The sequence below is a fragment of the Mobula hypostoma genome, chromosome 10 (assembly GCF_963921235.1).
Source record: "Mobula hypostoma chromosome 10, sMobHyp1.1, whole genome shotgun sequence".
In the NCBI taxonomy this organism is placed as follows: domain Eukaryota; kingdom Metazoa; phylum Chordata; class Chondrichthyes; order Myliobatiformes; family Myliobatidae; genus Mobula; species Mobula hypostoma.
The window spans coordinates 50,845,342-50,867,451 of NC_086106.1; the positions used below are offsets into that span (position 1 = coordinate 50,845,342).

The 22,110-nt window shown below is 39.4% G+C and overlaps 1 protein-coding gene across 1 annotated transcript in view; it reads right to left on the minus strand.

Annotated features, from left to right (window-relative positions):
• Nucleotides 1-22,110, minus strand: part of LOC134353300 (sodium- and chloride-dependent neutral and basic amino acid transporter B(0+)-like) — a 109,313-nt gene that overhangs the window by 34,780 nt on the left and 52,423 nt on the right. The window contains exon 8 of the mRNA XM_063061336.1: nucleotides 14,652-14,880. Within this exon, the coding sequence (XP_062917406.1) occupies nucleotides 14,652-14,880 (229 nt within the window). The remainder of the gene's footprint in view (nucleotides 1-14,651; nucleotides 14,881-22,110) is intronic.

Here is a 22,110-nt window from a genome sequence, read left to right on the forward strand (position 1 = left end):
CTTCTACTCTCGCCACTGGCCTACTCCCAACAATGGCCGCTCTGCTTATCCCTTCTGTACTTTTATTTAGTTCAACGAGGTCAGTTGCTGCCGCTGATAGGCCCCACACAATGGACTAACGCCCACGAATGATATGTTTGATATGTTTCAATGAGATCTGCCCTTATTGATTGAAATTCCAGCAAGTACAGGACCAGATCCATCAAACGCTCCTCATACATTAACCCTTTCATGCCTGGGATCATTCTATAGAAACTCTTCAATGCCACATCCTTTGCCGATAAGGGGCCAAAAACTGCTCACAGTACTCCAAACACAGATTGATCAGTGCCTTATAAAGCCTCAGCAATACATCCTTGCTTGTATGTTCAAGTCCTCTTGAAATAAATGCTAACATTACATTTGCCTTCCATACTACCTACTCTACCTTTAAGGAATGCTGCATTAAGACTCCCATATCCATTTGCACCTCTGATTTCTCAGTTTGCTCCCCGTGTAGAAATTGACCTATAGCATTATTCCTTCTACCAAAGTACATGACCGTACACTTCCCCACACTATATTCCATTGCCACTTCTTTGCCCATTCTCCTCATCTGTCCGAATCCTTCTACAGACTCTGTTTCCTTAATATTATTTGCCCCTCTATCTTTGCATCAGCTGCAAGCTTGCTCACAAAGCCATCAATTCTGTCATCCAGATCACTAACATTTAATGTGAAAAGGAGCAGACACAACATCGACCCCCTGTGGAAAATTGTTGGACACCAACAGCCAAATAGAAAAGTTCCCCTTTATTCCCACTCTTTGTCTCTTGCCAGTCAGCCAAATCTGGATGGTTTTCTCTGGAGTGTTGGCTGAGGAACTAGCTGATAGGAGTGTATAAGATTCTGAGAGGCATAGATAAGGTAGGTAAAGCCTTTTTCCCAGGGTGGGAATATCAATTATTAGAGAGGATAGTTATGAGATGGGTGGGGGAAGTTTAAAGAATATTTAGAGTATTGCTAAACACGTTTTTAACTTGCTTCACAGACTCAAGTGTGGCACCTTGTCAAAAGCCTTCTGAAAGTCAAAGAAAACAACATCCACTACTTTGTCTATCCTGTCTGCTATTTCCTCAAACAATTCCAACAGATTTGACAGACAGGATTTTCCCTTATGCTGAGTTCCATCTGTTTTATCATGTGCTCTCAAGTACCCTGAAACCTCATCATTATTATGGACTCTAACATCTTGCCAACTACTGAAGTCGGGCTAACTGGCCTATAATTTTTGTCTTTTACCTCCCTTCCTCCTTAATGAGTGGAGTGAGTTTTCTGCTATTCTTGAACTCTGGAACCATTCCAGAAACTAGTTTTCCTTGAAAGATCGCTATTAATGCCATCACCATCTCTTCAGCTATCTCCTTCAGAACACTGGGGTGTAGTCCATTTAGTCCAAGTAACTCATTTGCTTCAGATCTTTCTGCTTCTCAGGCAAGTTCTCAGTAATAGCAACTACATTCTTTTCTGTCCTCTGATTCTCTTGAATTTCTGCTCTGCTTCTGGTGTCTTCCACAGTGAAGCCTGACACAAAATACTTACTGAATTCATCTGCTATTCAACTACTATCTCTCCAGCATCATTTTCCAGTGGTCCGATATCCACTCTTGTCTCTCTTTCCCTCTATATACCTGACAAAAACTTCTGGTATCCTCTGTTATATTACTGGCTAAGTTACCTTCATATTTAATTGTTTCTCTACTAATTGCCTTCTGTTTGTCTTGAAAAGCTTCCTGATCCTTGAGCCTCCCACTGTTTTTTGCTGTATTGAATGCCTTATCTTTTGCTTTTATGTTGTCTTTAACTTTCCTTGTCAGCCACCATTGCCTCATTTAGAATGCTTCTTCTTTAAGAACTGACCCTGCAACTTCCAAAGTGTCCCTTCTAATGTCCCTTTCCAAGTAACGTTGGCAGGTGCCTCTCTCATGCCCCTGGAGTTAGCTTTCCTGAACTGTAATACCAATACACCCAGATTTAGCTTCTCCCTCTTAAACTGCAGGGTGAATTCTACCATATATATGTTATATACCCCTAGGGTTCATATTTTCTGTGGACTATCACTTTAAAACATCGGGAGAATGAGACTGACTTTTGGACAGTGTTTAAGCTGCTCCAGAGAGAGAGCGAGAGGGACGAAGCCTGCCTTGAGGTGGTGTTTATACGAACTCTAAAGCGTGTTTACACTTATACAAGGACGCTGCCTGCTTGTGAGTTCTTACAGAGAGCGGCAAGCAGCTTGTGAGTCGTCATGGTGACTGAGGGCAGCGTTATTTGATGGGCAGCTGGTTTTCAGTATGTTTGAAAAATACAAGGTCAGCTGGTTGTTAGCCAGACACACATGGTTTTGGACACTGGATGAGCTTTGTGTGCCCACAGAATGGTGGGTTTCGGAGGATCGATCGGGAGAATCAATCAGTAGCTCTCGCAGTGTGGAAGAGGGGTGACCGGTGGGAAGATATCAGTGTGTCCAACCCTTGCCTAGGTTGATAGCTTCATCACAGAAGACGGTCTCCTTTTTGTGGTCATATTCGGTGACTTTTAAGGATTTCGGAGGACAATGGGGGATCGACGGGTCGGCTTACCTGGAGAACTAAACACCTCTCTCTCTCCAACACTACTCAACTCAATAACACGAACTGAACTGACTTTGCTAACGTGTTTGACTTATCTGGTTATATATTACTGTATTGCGTAGTTACTAATAAAATAGCTTTAGATAACAGCAGTACTGGAGTCTCCATTTGGCAGCATATGGAGTAAGACTTCTTTTGTCTCAGCTCCGTCTTTCACGGCTTACTTTCCACTGCTAGATCCGTTTCAAGTTTGAAGATTTATTATATTTGCTGAAGGATTTTACAATTTAATTACGATGGCTGGAACCTAATTACGGAGTGGCAAAACTCTTCCTGAGCCGCAACAAACAGAGAAATCAGAGGAAGTTTCCACTTCAGAAAGAATGCTGTCTTTAATAGAAGCTATTAATATGAAGATCAGTACGCTGGATACCAAAATTGATAAATTGATGAAAGCTAATGAATTATTTGAAAAAACAATCATCGCTAGTCAGGAGTCTTTGAAGAATTTGGAAGATCGATATCAGACGCTTAAGCAGAGTACTCACAGTATTGAAAGTGAATTTGAATTAATGGATCAATCTATTAAGGAACAGGATTTGAAGATGTCTTTTATGGAAAAGAAAATTGATGAGAATATTTCGGAATTATCAAGAATTAAGAATAAAATGATTGATTTGGAATGCAGAAATCGCAGGGTGAATCTACATATACTGGGTTTGCCTGAAAATACTGAAACCAGTGAGCCACTAAAGTTTTTTTCGAACATGTTATATTCACTCTTTAGTGACATTCTCGAAGCCTGTCCGATATTGGACAGAGCCCACCAAATTCGGCATTTTAAACTATCAGCCGAAATTAAACCACGTCCTGTAATTCTCTGTTTGCATTATTTTACAACCAAAGAAGCCAAGGAAAAGGGATAAGCTAATCTATAATGAAGTTAAGATTCGTGTAGTGGAAGATTTTGTCCCAGAGATTTATGCCGAAAGAATTAAATATGGGGAAGTGATTGCGGAATTTTAAAAAATGAGCTGTCGCCCGTTCCTGCGTTACCCGGCACGTCTCATGATTACTCCACCCAGTGCTCATCCAAAACGGATTGACTCTCCAGAAGATGGTTGGAAATTTATAAAAGAGTTAAAGTCCACTTCGTAAGCAATTTGAAAAGTTGATCCTTAGCTGGGAGTGGTTTGTAACACCGTTGATGAAAGTCTGCTCTTCGTTTTATCAATGTTCAGATACAGACTTGGTTAACTTACTTAGATCTGTTGTTTGCTTTAACAGTTAATGTAGTTCTGAACTTAACACATATATATTTACTTATTTTTTGTTTGATTTGTAAGTCTTTAATGTATATTTTAGTTGATTGGATTTATTTTTTTGAATACATGGCTGCGTATATTAAGTGGATTTAAGATGGCCGTCGTTAATTCAGTCTTTACTGTTAGACATAATATGAAAATATTTGGAATTTGTTTACTTCTCTATGTATTCTTTGTTTTTTTTTATTTTTTTATTTTTTATTTTTTTTGGAGCTGCCAACTGGAGCCAGGAGTTAAGGATCAATAGATTAGCGTGCCGTTCGCCTATTGGACGATTTCTGGGCATTTGGGGGAGGTGGGTGGGTCTATTGGGTTAGTCTTTTTTCCACTGGGCAGTCCTGAGGGGTTTTTCTTTGTCAATCATCTAGCTTTTCTTTCTGATCCAGTCAAGCTTCGCCCTGGCTGCTGATTTAGGCTGCGCCTGCGCGTTAGATTATAAGATTTTTAAATTAAATTTTGAATATGGATCTTAATAAAATCAATATAATATCTTGGAATTTAAATGGTATGAATCAACCTATTAAGCGCAGAAAGATTTTTAAAAAGTTCAAAACACTCATGCGGGTATTATTTTTGCGCAGGAGACGCACATCCGTAGACAAGATGAAAATCTTTTTTTTAATTTTGGAAGGAACCCTTATTTAATTCTTTATCAGTAAATAAAATAAGACGGGTATCTATTTTTATTAATTCTAAAATCCCTTTTGTTCATTTTAATACTGTTACTGATTTAATTGGAAGATATTTAATTGTTAATGGTTTGTTGTGTGGTCAAAAGGTGGCTTTGGTATGTGTATATGCACCTAATATAGACAGCCCTGAATTTTTCAAGAAGCTATTTTCTGTATTGCCGAATTTAAATAAATATAAGTTGATTATGGGAAGTGACTTTAACTGTTGTCTTAACCCACTGATTGGCAGATTGTGCACCAATCTGTCACTTCCTAATAAAGCTGCGACTTGTATTAATTCTTTTTTATTAGAATACGGTCTGGTCGACATTTGGAGATTTAAATTTCCTAAAGGAAAATATTTTTCCTATTTTTCACATGTATACCATAAATATTCAAGGATTGATTATTTTTTCTTGGATACGCGATTGGTGCCCTCAGTTGTTGAGTATGCCTATGATGTGTTTGAGTTGTCAGATCAGGCACCTATGAAACTAACTTTGGAATTCTCTGACACTATTCACATACCTCAGTGGAGATTTAATACTTCCTTGTTGCAAGATTCAACTTCTGTAAATTTTATTAAAGAACAAATTTCTCTATTTTTTGAATTGAATACAACTGAGGGAATGTCAAATTTGGTTATCTGGAATACGATGAAATCTTTTCTTGGGGGACAGATAATTTCATATTCAGTAGGTTCAAGAAGGAAAACTAAGGAGAAACTTTTGCTGATCACTAATAGGATTAAAGAAATAGATAAACTCTATTCAGTAACACTAGTGAAGATCTCTTTAAGGAAAGGGTGGAACTACAAGCACAACATGATTTGCTTTTGACTTTTCCCATTGAATAGCAACTTTTAAAATCCAAAAGCCAAATTTATATACATGGAGGCAAATCAGGCAAATTATTAGCTGGTCAGTTAAAAGCAAGTATGGCTAGAAGACAGATCCTGAAAATAAGAAGACCTGATAGAACTGCAACTGTAGATCTTTATGAAATTAATAAGATATTTATGGATTTCTACTCTAATCTTTGAGTCTGAATTTTCAGATAATATTACCTTTATGAATAGTTTTTTGCAAAAAGTGAATATACCTAAAATCTCTGTTCAAGATATGAATACGTTAGATGCTCCTATTAAACAAGAGGAAATAGCAAGGGCTATATCCTCTCTCCAATCAGCTAAGGCTCCAGGACTGGAGGGATATACAGTGGAATTTTATAAGACTTTTACTAATATGCTTGTACCTCATTTATGTAAAATTTTTACTGACTATATCCTCTGGGACTCTCCCAAAAACTTTCTGTGAAGCTTCAATCTCTTTAATTCCTAAAAAAGATAAAGATTTATCTGAATGTGCCTCTTATAGACCAATTTCTCGATTGAATGTGGATTTTAAAATTCTCCCTAAAATTTTGGCGAATAGATTTGAGAATATTTTACCCATTTACTTCCAATGTCCAAACTGGATTTATTAAAATAGATATTCACATTTTAATATTTGAAGATTATTAAATATTATCCACTCTTCTCCACCTAAAGAATCTGAACGTGTTGTTTCTCTTGATGCAGAGAGAGCTTTTGATAGGGAGGAGTGGTCTTATTTATTTGAAGTTTTGGAAAGATTTAATCTTGGACCGAATATTTTTCCTGGATCAAATTGATCTATCAAGCTCCTATGGCTGCTGTTATATCTAATAATCAAAAATCTCCTTATTTTAGATTACATAGGGGTACTCGACAGGGATGCCCTCTTAGCCCTTTATTACCTAACTTGGCCTTAGAACCCCTTGCTATTGCTCTTACAGATTCTAACACTGTTCAGGGTATCAAGAGCGGGGACAAAGTACACAAGGTTTTGTTATATGCAGATGACCTGTTAGTTTATATTTCAGTTCCTAGGAAATCTATTCCTTCTATGTTATCTATATTTTCTGAATTCAGTAGTTTTTCTGGGTATAAATTAAATTTACACAAAAGTGAGTTATTTCCTGTTAATAATTACTTGGATCCAAATCATCAAGTACCTTTTAGTATTGCTAAAAATTACTTTACCTATCTTGGTATTAAAATTACTAAAAATTTTAAGGACCTCTATACATATAATTTCTTTCCATTAATTGGCTGCACCAAACAAATGCTTTCTAAATGGTCGCCTATGACATTATCATTAATAGGTCGAATTAGTGCTATTAAAATGATAGTTTTACCGAAATTTTTATATGTATTTCAGGCAGTTCCTTCTTTTGTTCCTAAAAAGTTCTTTGACAGAACAGATTCTATAATTTTATCTTATACTTGGAACAATAAAAATCCTAGATTAAGTAAACCCTTATTGCAGAAATTAAAAAAAAGGGTGGTGGTATGGCATTGCCTAACTTTAGAATTACTATTGGGCAATTAATATTTGATATATTACTTTTTGGATTCACTATTCAGAGATACATGAATGTCCTTCATGGTTGGATCTAGAGGTAAACTTGGTGAAATGATTCTCTTTGGCCTCTTTACTGGGAGTTCCTCTTCCCTTTTTGTTTTCTAAGATTAGCAGACAAGAATTTAATTCCATTATTAAACATACATTAAGAATTTGGTTTCAGTTTCATAGATTTTTTGAGTTAAATAATTTTATTCTTTCTAGTAATATCTATCTCAATTATTTTTTAAACCATCAATTTTCAGATTTGTTTTTAGGGGACTGTTTAATGTCTTTTTCTCAGTTAGTGGATAAATATGATTTATTTAATGTGCACTTTTTTAGATATTTACTAATTAGGAATTTTTTACGTGGTTTGTCACCAAATTACCGTTCTGCTTATCCACCTAATATGACAGATGTTCTCTTTCAATTTAAACCATTTTAAAAAGGGTTGATAGCTATAATCTATAAACAGTTATTGAGTTCACAAATGATATCTAACGATAAAATTAAGCACGCTTGGGAATTGGAACTTCAAGAGTCATTTTCAGATAATCAATTAAGTAAAATTTTTCATTCGGTTAACAACTCATCTATTTGTGCCCGTCATTCCTTGATACAGTTCAAGGTAGTGCATTGGGCCCATATGTCAAAGGATAAACTAGCGCATATTTTCTCCAATATCAATCCTATTTGTGAAGATGTAATACTGAGCTGGCCACTTTAACTCATATGTATTGGTCTTGTATAAAGCTAGGTAACTTTTGGAGAGACATTCTTGAAACACTATCAAAAGTTTTGGATCTGGATCTACAACCTAATTTGCTTATGGCAATTTTTGGGATTATCCCATCGGAAGTAGGAAATATTCCTGTTTCTGCTCAATGTATGATAGCCTTTTCGACCTTACTGGCTAGGAGAGCCATTTTATTGAAGTAGAAGGATTCTAATCCACCTACGGTCTTTTATTGGCTTTCCTCCATTATGTCCTGTTTAAGTTTAGAGAAAATAAGAAGTCGGACATTTGATACATCCTTTAAATTTGAGCAAATATGGCGACCTTCTATCCAATATTTTCATTTAATTTGATTTATTACTCTTTCAATTTTTTTTGAAGTTTTAGATTTGATCAGAAAGTCTTTCTTTCTTTTTTGGTCATATCCTCAAATTGAACTGCGCAGTCCTTTTTTTTGTTTTGTGCTTTTTTTATAGTGTAGTGGTTTTTTTTTCTTTTCCTTTAAAACCCAATCTTTTTTCCTTTCTCTTCATAAACTGGTAAGAGGAGAAGTGTTATTTTCATTTTTTAATTATATATTTTATACTTATACTTTATTGTCGCCAAACAATTGGTACGAGAACGTACAATCATCACAGCCATATTTGATTCTGCGCTTCACACTCCCTGGATTACAAATATTAAATATTAAAATATTATAAATCATAAACAGAAAATAGAAAAATGGGAAGTAAGGTAGTGCAAAAAAAAACCGAGCGCAAGTCCGGATATTTGGAGGGTACGGCCCAGATCCGGGTCAGGATCCGTTCAGCGGTCTTATCACAGTTGGAAAGAAGCTGTTCCCTAATCTGGCCGTACGAGTTTTCAAGCTCTTGAACCTTCTCCCGGAGGAAAGAGGGACGAAAAGTGTGCTGGCTGGGTGGGTCTGGCAGCACTGCTCCGACAGCGTGCGGTGTAAAGTGAGTCCATGGACGGAAGATCGGTTTGTGTGAAGTGCTGCGCCGTGTTCACGATCTTTTGTAGCTTCTTTCGGTCTTGGACTAGTTTAATAATATCTATGATTTTGACAATGTCTATCTTAATGTTGGTTTATATTGTTACTGATATATATATGTATTTGAACTAATTCTCCTCTTGACTGTATTTATGCTTTTTTTACATCAATAAAAAGATTAATAAAAAAAAGAAAGATAACAGCAATACTGGACTACAGGCGCGTTCCATTTCTGCTGGTTCTTTAACCCGTTACGGGGTAGTTAAACAACGTCAAATCTGAATTGCCTTTTCCAGAGTGGGCTCGACTACAAGCTGATCTAAAATGTCATCTCATATGCTTTTGTAAGTTTTTTTTTAAAGTTTTATGATTTGTATGCAAGTTTTACAATTGAATTGGATAAGTATAATATTGAATTTTGGGGAAAAGTGCCTCTTGGGAATCAGATCCAGAATATTAAGGCAAACGTGATACAGGTCCTCAATCCCTTATCCAAAATCCTTGGGGCCAGTTGCATTTCAGAATTCAGAATTTTTCGGATTTCAGAAAATTGATAATCATATTGATAATTAACCTGTCTCAGTGCGGTGGACTTTAGGACCTGGGGGAGCTCTGGATCTACGCACATCCTCCCGTATACTTTAAATCATCTCTAGATTACTTATAATGCCTAATACAATGTAAATGCTATGTAAATAGTTGTTATACTGTATTGTTTAGGGAATAATGACAAGAAAAAAGTCTGTACATGCTCAAATACCGGGTGCTGGAGAGAGAACTTCCAGGGAAAGTTTAAAGGACATTTGTGATGGAAACTGTTTTACACAGAGTGCAAGGTGCCCAGGATGCGCTGCCAAGGGTAGTGTGGAAGCAGAAATGATAGCAATGTTTCGGAGGAATTTAGACAGTCAAGCACATGACCAGGCAAGGGAACGAAGTAACTTTGGATCACATACAAGGAGGATTAGTTTGTATTAGCAGCATGGTTATCATCGGCAGATGGGCCTGATCTTGTGCTGTAGCATTTTGTGTTTTTTTCATACAAGTTGCCAGACTTACTTTCAGCAAATGTGATTATTGGGCATGAGCAGTGGAAATAAAATCAGATTTCAAAGGAGACGGAAGGCTAAGGAGCTACTATCTTATGAAAAGTATGGAATGGTACAAGTTGACAGGCTAATTTACTGCATATTTTCACTGCTTCCTAAACACGTTGGCTGTTTATATTAATACTTGTTTAAGATGGTAAAACAAAAGTGCTTTGATCAACAATTTCATCCATACAGTTTTGTTGGTAGAATCTGAATCTAGTAGTATAGATATGGAAATAGTCTAACCTCAATCATTTCAACATTAGTTGATTGTAATTTATTAAAAGGTAAAACAAGTGCTTGTAAACATTCATCTCTCTGAAATTAGCATCCATTATGTCCATAATTATAATCTAGTGTTTTGTCATTTAGTGACTTAAAAATTAAGCACCAGGATGCAGAGCAGCAGTTCTGTTAGGAAGTGGAATTCAGGCCCTGAAGTCTGCTTTAAGTGGTGGTTGGACTATATTGTGCTGCCATTGGTGATGATTAATGGTAGAGTATCTGTAGATTGAAGAAATTAGTTATTAAACCTTATCCTGCAATATAAAATGTTCAAATCTTCAAGGGACAGGATTTTGCACTGTTTATAAATTTGTGATGTCCACGCCACATGGAAAAAGGCCCTTTAGATCAGGGGTTCCGAAACTTTTTTATGCCATGGACCAATGCCATTAAGCAAATAGTCTACGGATCCCAGGTGGCAAAAGTGCTTTAGAGCAATTTGTCCATGCCATCCAATAGGCCTATATATGCGTATCCCATTTGCCTGCATCTGGCCTATATCCCTCTAAACATTTCCTATCCATGTATCTGTCTAATTATTTTTTAATCACTGTAAGCTTACCTTTCCCTTATCACCTCTTTCAGCTGCTTTTTCCATAAACATCAATCTCTTTGTGATAAAACCTATGGTCTGTAGTTTTGGATCACTCTGTTGTTGGAAACGACTGAGTACATTTACCCTTCCGATTGGAATGGTATATCATAGGCACATGTACTAAGATGTGCTGAAAGACATGGTTTTGTAAACCAGCCACACAGACCAAAACATAAATACATTCAGGTACAAGGAAGTACAAGGGAAAGAAAATAACCAAATGCAGGATGTAATGCTATCTTAATAGTTACAGAGAAAATGCAGTGCAGGTGAACAATAAGGTGCAAAAGCCATAGTGAGGTAGCTGATAGAATCAGAATTCCATCATTAATGTACAAGAGGTACATTAATGAATGGTATAACAGTGGGATAGAAGGTGTCCTTGAGCCTGGTGGTGAGTTTTTGCAACTACTGCCTGGTAAAAGAAGGGCAAAGAAAGAATATCCAGGGCAGGTGAGATCTTTATTTATACTGGCTGCTTGTCTGAGGAAGTGAGAAGTGTAGACAGAGACCATGGAGGGGCTGGTTTCTGTGATAGACACAATGGTGTCCACAACTTTCTGAAATTTCTTGTGGTCTTGGGCAGAACAGTTACCATACCAAGCTGTGATGCAGACAGACAGGTTATTTTCAATGGTGCACCTTTGAAAGTTGTTGAGCGTCAGTGGGGTCATGTCAAATTTTATTAACTTTCTAAAAATGTAGATGCACTGATTTGGTTTTTTCACCAAAGCACCTTTGTTGTTGGACTATGGCAAGCTATTGGTTATGTTCATGTAGACATGAGCCTCTCAACTATCTCCATTTCAGCACCACTGATGCATATATATGGGGAAGGCAGAAAGCAAGCATACCATACATCTTCCTTACCACTCTGTACTACTGTCGTTGCTTGTATTGCTCAATTATCCTTCAGTGTATTTGCACAGAGCTTTTGGTTCACGTTAAAACTATAGATATAAGTTTAATGTGAACCAAACTATGCCTTTGATCTCTAGTTTTTTTTCTCTGTTAACCCCATTATATTTACTCTTCCTTTATTCTTCCAATCTAAATAAATAATACACATTCTTTAAAGGGATTGTTGAAACATTCATCAGACAGGTTCATGGGATGGCCAATCTACCATATGAGCAGAGACTGAGTAGTTTCTGCCTTTCTTTTACTGAATCTAGAAGAATGAGAGGTGACATCACAGAATTATACAAAATACTTGCAGGACATAATGGGATAGGTGCAGGCTCTATGTTTTCACTGGCCAAGAAGTCCAAAATCAGGAATCATATACTTAATGGCCACTTTATTAGGTACACCTGCTTGTTAATGCAAATATTTAATCAGTCAATCATGTGGCAGGAACTCAATACATAAAAACATGCAGGCATGGTTAAAGGTTTCAGTTGTTGTTCAGACCAAGCATCAGAATGGGAAAGAATTGTGACATACACTCAGTGGCCACTTTATTAGGTACAGAAGGTATCTAATAAAGTGGTCACTGAATCTAAACTTAAAATAAAAAGTCTACCATTTAGGATTGAAATAAGGAGTTATTACTTCACTTCATAACGAGAATGTGAATTCTTGGAACTCTTTATCCCGGGGAGCTGTGGTAGCTCAGTTTATGATAGCATCTAAAATCCAGATCAATGTATTTCTAGATATTATATGATCCACAGATATAAGAAAAAGATCAAAACATTGTGAAGAGTGTGAAAGATTACTCAGGATCTTGTTGAATAGTGAAACAAGCTTAAGAAGTCAAATAGCATATTCCTATGCTTATTACTTATGCTTTAATTCGGTACCTTATTTAACTCTATCCTGTCTAATTTATACTTAGACCATAAGACATAGGGGCAGAATTAGTCCATTTGGCCCATCGAGTCTACTCCACCATTCAATCATAGCTGATCCTGTCTTTTCCCCATTTTTAGTCCCACTGCCTGACCTTCTCCTTGTAACCTTAAATGTTGTGGCCAAGCAAGAACCTATCATTCTCTGCCTTGAATACACCTAACAACCTGTCCGCCAGAGTTGCCTGTGGTAATAGGTTCCACAAACTCACCACCCTCTGGCTAAAGAAATCTTTCTTCATCGCTGGTTTAAATGGATACTCCTCTATCCTGAGGCTGTGCCTGTAATGTATGGATCTATTTCTTTTAGAGTAGTGAGCCCCTGCCCCTACGTATTGTTCTGTTGTCTGTGCATGCACTGTTGCTTTTACTGCAATGTGAAGCCATTTCCCATGTGCGTGCTTTTATTTAATTGATATGTAGTTGTGCACATGGCCAAGTGGTTAAGGCATTGGACTAGCGACCTGAAGGTCATGAGTTCGAGCCCCAGCCTAGGGAACGTGTTGTGTCACACGTTGCTCTGCGACAACAAGCTGTATGGGTCCTAATGCCCTTCTCTTGGACAATATTGGTGTCATGGAGAGGGGAGACATGGGCAGTTGCTAGTCTTCCACACAACCTTGCCCAAACCTGCGCCCTGGAGAGTGAAGACTTTCCAGGCGCAGATCCATAGTCTTGCAAGACTAACGGATGCCTTAATTAGTTGTGCACAGACCCAACAGTGCCCTCTTGTCCTAGAACCCCTCCCCCACCATGAAAAACATCTTTTCCACATCTACTCTGTTTAGGCCTTTAAACATTTGAAAGGTTTCAATGACATCCCCCTCATCCTTCTAAATTCCAGCGAGTACAGGCCCAGAGCCATCAAACGTGCCTCATTTGATAACCTTTTCATTTCTGGAATCATCCTTGTGAACCTTATCGAAACCCTCCCCAATGCCGACACATTTTTTCTTAGATAAGGAGCCCAAAACTGTTCACAATACTCAAAGTGAGGCCTCACCAGTGCCTTATAAAGCCTCAGCATCACATCCCTGCTCTTGTATTCTATACCTCTTGAAATGAATGCTAACATTGCATTTGCCTTCCTCACCACCAACTCAACCTGCAAGTTAATCTTTAGTGTGTTCTGCACAAGGAGTTCCATGTCCCTTTGCATGTCAGATTTTTGGATTTTCTCTCTGTTTAGAAAATAGTCTGCACATTTATTTCTTCTACCAATGTGTATGACCATGCATTTTCCAACATTGTATTTCATTTACCACTTTCTTGCCCATTCTCCTCATCTGTCTAAGCTGTTCTGCAGCCTTCTTGTTTCCTCAGCACTACCCGCCCCTCCACCAATCTTTGTATCATCTGCAAACTTGGTAACAAAGCCATAAAGTATATTCCATCATCTAAATCATTGATGTCTGGCATAAAAAGAAGTGGTCCCAACACCGACCCCTACAGAACACTGCTAGTCACTGGCAGCAAACCAGACAAAGATCCTTTTATTCCCACTCACTGGCTCCTTCCAATCAGCCAATCCTTTAACCATGTCAGTAACTTCCCTGTGATACCATGGGCTCTTGACTTGGTAAGCAGCTTCATGTGTGGCACCTTGTCAAAGGGCTTCTGAAAATCCAAATATACAACATTCACTGAATCCCCTTTATCTATACTACTTGTAATCTCCTCAACAAATTTCAACAGTTTCATCAGGCAAGATTTTCATTTCAGGGAACCATGCTGACTTTGTCCTATCTTGTCCTGTGTCACCAAGTACTCCATGACATCCTTAACAATTGACTCCAGATATTTCCAACCACTGAGGTCAGGCTAACTGATCTATAATTTCCTTTCTGCTGCTTCCCTCCTTCCTTCAGTCTTCACTGACATTCTTGTCTTTTTCTAAATTGTTAATTATTTTTTATTTCAAGGCACATACTTGTCATTATTATCTCATTATTTGATTAACAGATTGCACTTCCAAAAATAAATGAAGTGAACGTGCAGAAAGAAATTCAACAGGCTCTATTCCATGAATATCCAGTACATATTGGACTAGAGAGCACAGGTACCTGACTGAGCAATTTCTGAAACAGGCTTATCTTGCATGTGAGCCATGTGTCCAAGGATGGAGAAGATGGCAAACCCAGCAAACACACTCGTAGCGCAATTCACGAAACAGATAGTGATGGTGTCTATGTAACAGTTGTTGTGGAACTTGTTGTAGGACGAAAGGGTTATTAAACTTCCCCAGCCCACAGAGAAGGAAAAGAAAATCTGAGTTGCTGCATCTTTCCAGACCTAGTGAAAATAAGATAGAATCAATTAGCATTGGGAAATTTCCACTTGAACTCATTCACAGCAGATAAAATGATGTTCATCGCGAGCAACATGGAAAGTGTTGGTTTCACTGCTTAACAGACAACTCGGATTGAAACTTCACTGGTTATTAGAACCTCATATCAACAGTCATAATTCTGTACTCCACTCCATTAATTCCTGTCAAGGAATTTTTTTCTTCTCAGACGCGTAATTTAGTAGGATACAAAGTCAGTGAGAACTATTCTTTTACCAAAAAATAGGAAAAAGAAACTTTTGCACTGTCAAAGTAAAACGTTATGTTTTAATTAAAAATATCAATTATTATAATGTTGATTGTGGAGTGAAAAGATATGGCTACATTTTTGGCTAATTATGTTTTTTTAAATGGAATAAAAATCAAGAGGGTTTAAAATCACAGACTTGTTGATGCAATCTATTATTCATTTTTGCACAAAATCAAATATCCAAAAATTTTAGTTCCCCATGAAAGGCCACAGCACCTTTAGGTTAAGGAAGACATCAAAAAGTTGCTATCCATTCTGTTATAAGTTTCAGAAACAAAATCAGGTTTAATATCACTGTCATATGTTGTGAAATGTATTGTTCCTAAAACATTAAATGTGTGACCTCAGGCTCCAGTATCTCCTTCTTGATGGTAGCAATGAGAAGAGGGCATGCTGTGGCTGATGGACGTCCTTAATGATAAATGCCATGTTTTGAGCTATGATGCAGGAGAGGACTAGTACCCATGATGGAGCTGGCGGATTTGCAGCTATCTGTCACTTTTTATGATCCTGTGCAGTGGTGTCTCCATACCAGATGGTAACTCAACCAGTTAGAATGCTCTCTGCATTGCATCTGGAGAAATTTTCAAGCACTTTTGGTGAAATTGAAAGTCTCTGGAAACTCCTGATGGAATATAGTCACTGTCATGCTGTCTTTGTAATTGCAGCAATATGCTGGACCCAAGGTAGATCTTCAGATATGTTAACAGCCAGGAACTTGAAACTGCTCACTCTTCCCACTTCTGACCCCTTGATAAGGATGGGTGTGTGCTCCCTTGATTTCCCTTTCCTGATATCAACAATCAATTCCTTTGACTGACATTGAGTACATGGTTGTTCTTTCAATCCCACTTAACCAACTGAACATTTTGTGTGTGTTGATGTATTTCTCTCCTGTGTGCCTCTTTGTCACCATCGGAAATTCTGCCGACGATAGTTGTGTCATTCACAAATTTCAAGATGGCATTTGAGCTGTGCATAACCACACAGTTGTAGGTGTAGAGAGACTAGAGCAGTGGGCTAAGCATACATCCATAAGGTACACCAGTGTTGATTGTCACCAAGGAGGAGATGTTACCTCTGACTTGCACTGACTATGGTGTCCCGATTTTTGAAGTCAAGAATCCAGTTGCAGAAAGAGGTATAGAGGTTCAGGCTTTGAAACTTATTGATTAGTACTGAGTATATGATGGTGTTGAAAGTTGAGTTGTAATCATTAAACAGCAGCCTGATGTAGGTATTATTATTGTTCAGGTGATCCAAAGCTGAATGGAGAGCCAGTGATATTGCATCTGCTGTTGACCTGTTATGGCAGCATGCAAATTGCAGTGGGTTTGGGTCCTTGGGCAGGAGTTGATTCTGGCCATGACCAACCTCTCAAAGCACTTCTTCATAGTCGATGTAATTGCAACTGCGATTATCGTTGAGACAGCTCACCTTGATATTCTTGGGTACTTGAATGATTGTTGCCCTTTTTAAGCAGGTGGGCACCTCTGACTGTAGCACTGAGGTTTTCAAGATGTCCTTGAACACTCCTGCTAATTGGTTGGGCTGTTACACTATCAGGGCCTGATACCTTATGAGGGTGAACCTTCATGAAAGATGTTCTGACATCGGCCTCCAGGACAGAGATTACAGGGTCACCAGACGATCTCTGTAGGGATTCGTACAGGTGCAGTTTTATTCTCCCTTACAAAATACACGTAAAAGATGTTTCCCTTATTTGGAATTGAGACATCACAGCCATTCACAATGTTAGGATTTGCTTTATAAGAAGTAATGGGCTGCAGACCCTACCAGACCGGACACTTATCCAATTCCATCTCTAGTTTCATTCAGAATTGTTTTTAATTTGTCAGGCCTACGTAAGTCACCATGTCTTACTCTCCACCTACCTAATTAGGATTCAGCTGCCGCTCGTTTCCAACTCGGCATTCGCAGTCTACTTAAACCCAGCACTCATCAACAGTTCTCGTTCACCCATCAAAACAGCCAACTTGCTCCTAGCCTTCAATTACCTTGTTGCTTGCTATGTTTAGTATCTGATCTTTGTTGTTTTGTGGCCCCTTGTGGTTAGTTACATTTGCCATCTATTATTATTTGAGCAGTGACAAAACGGAGATCGGAAGCTTAGCATTGCGGGGGCCTGGGAGCCAGAGTGCCAGATGGTGGAGAGATTGTGGAGACAGATGTTAAGAACTCAGACAAAGTCAGGAGTCAAAAGGTTGAGCATGGTGTGTCTAATATCCTAGGATGCTTCTACTTCAATGCAAGAAGCATCATAGGTGTAGCCCCCCGGTAAACCTCAGGCTCGCTCAACTCGCTTTCGTCTAGGGGAAGCAGCCTTCAGACCCACCAAACTGGGTAATCAAGTTTGTGTGGATGCTGTGTGATGTACCCCACCCCGCTAAATAACAGACAAAACACCATATATGATTAAATGATTACAATATGCAGATATTACTGGAACTACATAATTAATAGAGATAAAATATAAAAGGAAAGTAAAAGGCGCCAAACTTATCAAAGTTCAACCTCTTCGTGCACAAACAGTTGGAGCTCTAGTAATGATCCTCTTTTCACCATTCGATCCCCTCTGACCACCTCGACCTGTTGCCTGGGACCAACCATGGTGGTCAACCAGACGCTCCACAGGAGTCTGTCTTCGTCTCCCCTCCTTGCTGAAGACCCTGGACCTCGGACTCCGGCTCAGGGTCCGTCCCGTCGGCAAGCTCACAGCATCATGTCCATTCTCTCTCTCCCCATCGCACCTTCTGCCCAAAAGCCCGTGCATCACAATAGCTTTCAGACACACAAGAAAGAATAACATCTATCCCAATTGGTTAGCAACTGAATACAACTCTCTCTATAAACCAAACAAGCTGCTAGCGAGAGAACTTTCTCAGCAGTTAAAATAACAAAGAAGCCATTTTAAGTAGCCTACGCAGTAACATAAAAGAAGACACCCCTTACACTCTCCCCCCACCAAATAAAGTCATGTCCTCATGACTTCTAAATAACTCGTCATCCATTCCTGCAGACACAAAACCCCAATCCAGGTATGCACAGTGACATTGCTCCCCAAACAGTGGACCTTATGCCCAGCCCCACGGGCGCTACGTAAGCCAACCTATCTGGGAGTTTCCTAATTCTCCGAGACCTCTGTACCCCCTCACCTAAACCCTCAAGGCTCGGACACTACTGGGGGTACCTTGGGTTTACTTGCCAACTCCTCTCTCTCTCTCTCTCTCTCTCACTCATGTCTCCACTGCAGCTTGGAGCCCCTGTCCCGTGTCCTGGGCCCCGCTTTTTTCCTTCCGGGTCCTGCTGTAACCCAGGTTGCCCACAGCTAGCCCTCCCCACTACACCTGACTCAGTGGGAGAAGGGCCAAAGGTCTTTTCCTCAATCAAGGGGAGTTAGTGAAAGGCAGCATGTACCACACATCTAGCAGATCATCCTTCGAATCCGTATTCTTCCTCATTCCCTCGATCGGTAGCTGATGTTTGATTTTCTCCAAACGGAAGCACTTAGCCTGGGCTGCTTCTGCAGCCTCTTCAGCCTCCCGTAATCGAGACGTCAGCTTCTTCTCCGACTCCTCCAACTCTCACCCCAGTCTCAGCAGTTCTGACTCACGCTTCATGTCCATCTCCATCTGGGACACAATTACACCACCAGCTTCTTCCAATCTGTTCTGGATCGATGTCTTGAGTTTTTGCTGATCCTTTCAAAGGTTGGTCATGGTTTCGTCTCTCTGGATTAATTCATCAGTACTTGACCGCAGTTTCGGCTTGGAATTCCATTTCTCCGTCTCCACTTGGACGAGCGTGAACTCCAAGTCTTCAGTGGTTGTCTCGGGCTCCAGCACTCGCCTCACATCATTGACCCCCAAGGTGAATCCAAACCCTTGGTGATCATCCACATACGCCAAAACTCCAAACACCTCCACATCCCCCATGGTTTTCCTCATGCCCCGTGGGAAGGTTGCAGGGGCTCCGGATATGCCCTGTAGCATCTTCTCGGATCGAAAGAATCCTACTAAACCTATAATGGCCGTCTTCTCCTTGTCGGCCTCACTCCTCGGGATCTGGCAACATCCACTTCTCAGATCCAGCATATTAAACCACATCGCACTATACAACACCCCATAGCGTCTTCGGCCCTCAGGGCCGTATCCTGGTCAATGACAGTGCGTCTGTTCAGAGTTCTATAATCCACACACATGCTGCCTACATCTTCCATGGCTACAGGGTCCAGTTGCCGCGACCTCTCTCTCACCGAGGTGTCTTTAGCAGTCAACTCCCCTCCCTTGTGGTATTTCGGAGCGTCTACCAAGAGGGTCTCACCCTCAGATACTTCCCCCAGGCCGTACCACATTCAGGTCTCGTTTAAACTCGAGTTATATGGGAGAGATTTTAAATGAATGTTTTGCATCTGTATTTACTCAGAAGACGGATACAGAGTCTATAGAATTGAAGCAAATAGGCAAAAACTTAAAGGACCCTTTACTAATTACAGAGGAGGAAGTGTTTGTTGTCTTGGGGTAAATTAGGGGGGATAAATCTCCAGGACATGACAAGGTGTTCTCTCAGACCTTGTGGGAGGCAACTGCAGAAATTGCTGGGGCCCTAGCAGAGATATTTAAATCATCCTCAGCGACAGGTGAGTTGCTGGAGGTTTGAAGGATAGCCAATGTTGTTCCACTGTTTAAGAAAGGTTCTAAATATAAACCAGGAAATTATAGGCCAGTGAGCCTGACAGCAGTAGTGGGAAAGTTTTTGGAAGGTATTCTAAGAAACCAGATATGAGTACTTAGATAGACATAGACTGATTAAGGATAGTCAGCATGGCTTCATGTGTGGTAGGTCGTATCTAATCAATTGACTTACCAATCCTAGACTTTTTGGAGAAAGTTACTAGGAAAGTGGATGAAGGCAAGGCAATGGATGTTGTTTACATGGACTTTACCAAGACATTTGACAGGTCTGGCATGGGAGGTTGGTGAAGGAAGTTTTGTCACTCAGCATTCAATATGAGATAATAAATTGGATTAGACATTGGCTTTGTGAGAAAAGCCAGAGTGTGTTGGTAGAAGATAGCTGCTTTTGACAGGAGGACTGTGGCTTGTGAAGTGCCATAGGAATTAGTGCTGGGTCCATTGCTGTTTGTCATCCACAGTGCCTGTAAAAGTATTCACCCCCTTTGGAAGTTTTATTGTTTTACAACACTAAATCACAGCGGATTTAATTTGGCTTTCTTGACACTGACCAACAGAAAAAGACTTCTCTCGTGTCAAAGTGAAAACAGATCTCTACAATTAAAAACACAAAATAATTGCATAAGTATTCACCCCCTTTAATATGATGCACAAAATCATCACTGGTGCAGCCAATTGGTTTTAGAAGTCACATATTAGTTAAATAGAGATCTGTTTTTGGAGTCCTGTGTGCAGTCAATGTGTTTCAACTGATTGTAGTAAAAACACAGCTGTATCTGGAAGGTCCAACTGCTGCTGTATCAATATCCTGGCAAAAAATGCACATGAAGACAAAAGAACTCTCCAATCAACTCTGCGAAAAGGTTATTGAAAAGCACAAGTCAGGAGATGAATACAAGAAAATTTCCAAGTCACTGCATATCCTTTGGAGAACAGTTAAGACTTTGGAGAGACTGTGCAAGAAGGAGACAAGTGAAGAAGGACACCAAGAGACCTATGACAAATCTCCATTGGTTGAGATGGGAGACTGCGCATACAACTGTTGCCTGGCTATTTCACCAGTCGCAACTTTATGGGAGAGTAGCAAAGAGAAAGCTACTGTTGAAAAAAGAACAAATGGAATCTCATGTAGAGTTTGCTAGAAGGTACATGGGAGACTCTGAAGTCAGCTATAAGAAGGTTCTATGGTCTGATAAAACCAAAACTGAGCTTTTCATCCCTACCGTGAAGTGTGGTGGTGACTGCATCATATTGTGGGGATGCTTCACTGCAGCAGGCCCTGGAAGACTTGTGAAGGTAGAGGGTAAAAATGAATGCACCAAAGTACAGTGAAATCCTGGAGTCTGCAAGAGAGCAGCGAAGTTTTGTTTTCTATCAAGACAATGAATCCAAGCATAAAGCAAAAGCTACACAGGAATGGCTTTAAAAACAACAAAGTTAATGTCCTGTTGTGGCCAAGTCAGCGGCCAGAACACAATCCAATTGAGAATTTGTATCTGACCCTGAAAAGGTCTGTTCACTCATGATTGCCATGCAACCTGACAGAGCTTGAGCAGTTTTGTAAAGAGAATGTGGAAAAATTGCAGTGTCCAAATGTTCAAAACTGATAAGAGACCTACCCACACAGACTCGAGGCTGTAATTGCTGCCGAAGGTGCATCTACTAAATACTGACTTGAAGGGGGTGAATACTTAATGCAATCAATTATTTTGTGTTGTAATTTTGTAATTAATTTAGATCACTTTGTAGATATCTTTTTCACTTTGTCATGAAAGTCTTTTTCTGCTCATTAGTGCTCATTAATTAGTAACAAATTAAAACCACTAGAATTCAATGTTGTAAAACAATAAAACATGAAAACTTCCAAAGAGGATGAATACTTGCTAGAGGCACTGTATATCAGTGATCTGGATGATAATGTGGTTAACTGGATCTGCAATTTTGTGAATGACAGCAGGATTGGTGGTGTGGTGGTCAGTGAGGAAGGCTATCATGGCTTGGAGTGGGATCTAGACTAGCTTGCGAAAAGGCTGAAAGAATAACAGATGGAACTTAATGCAGACAAGTGTGAGGTGTTGCACTTCAGTAGGACCAACCAGGATAGGTTTTACACAATGAATGGTAGGGCACTGTGTCATGGTCCCTTCTGGCAATCCCCCACATCGCTGTTTACTACAATCACCTCAATCACCTCATTTAATTTCCAATCA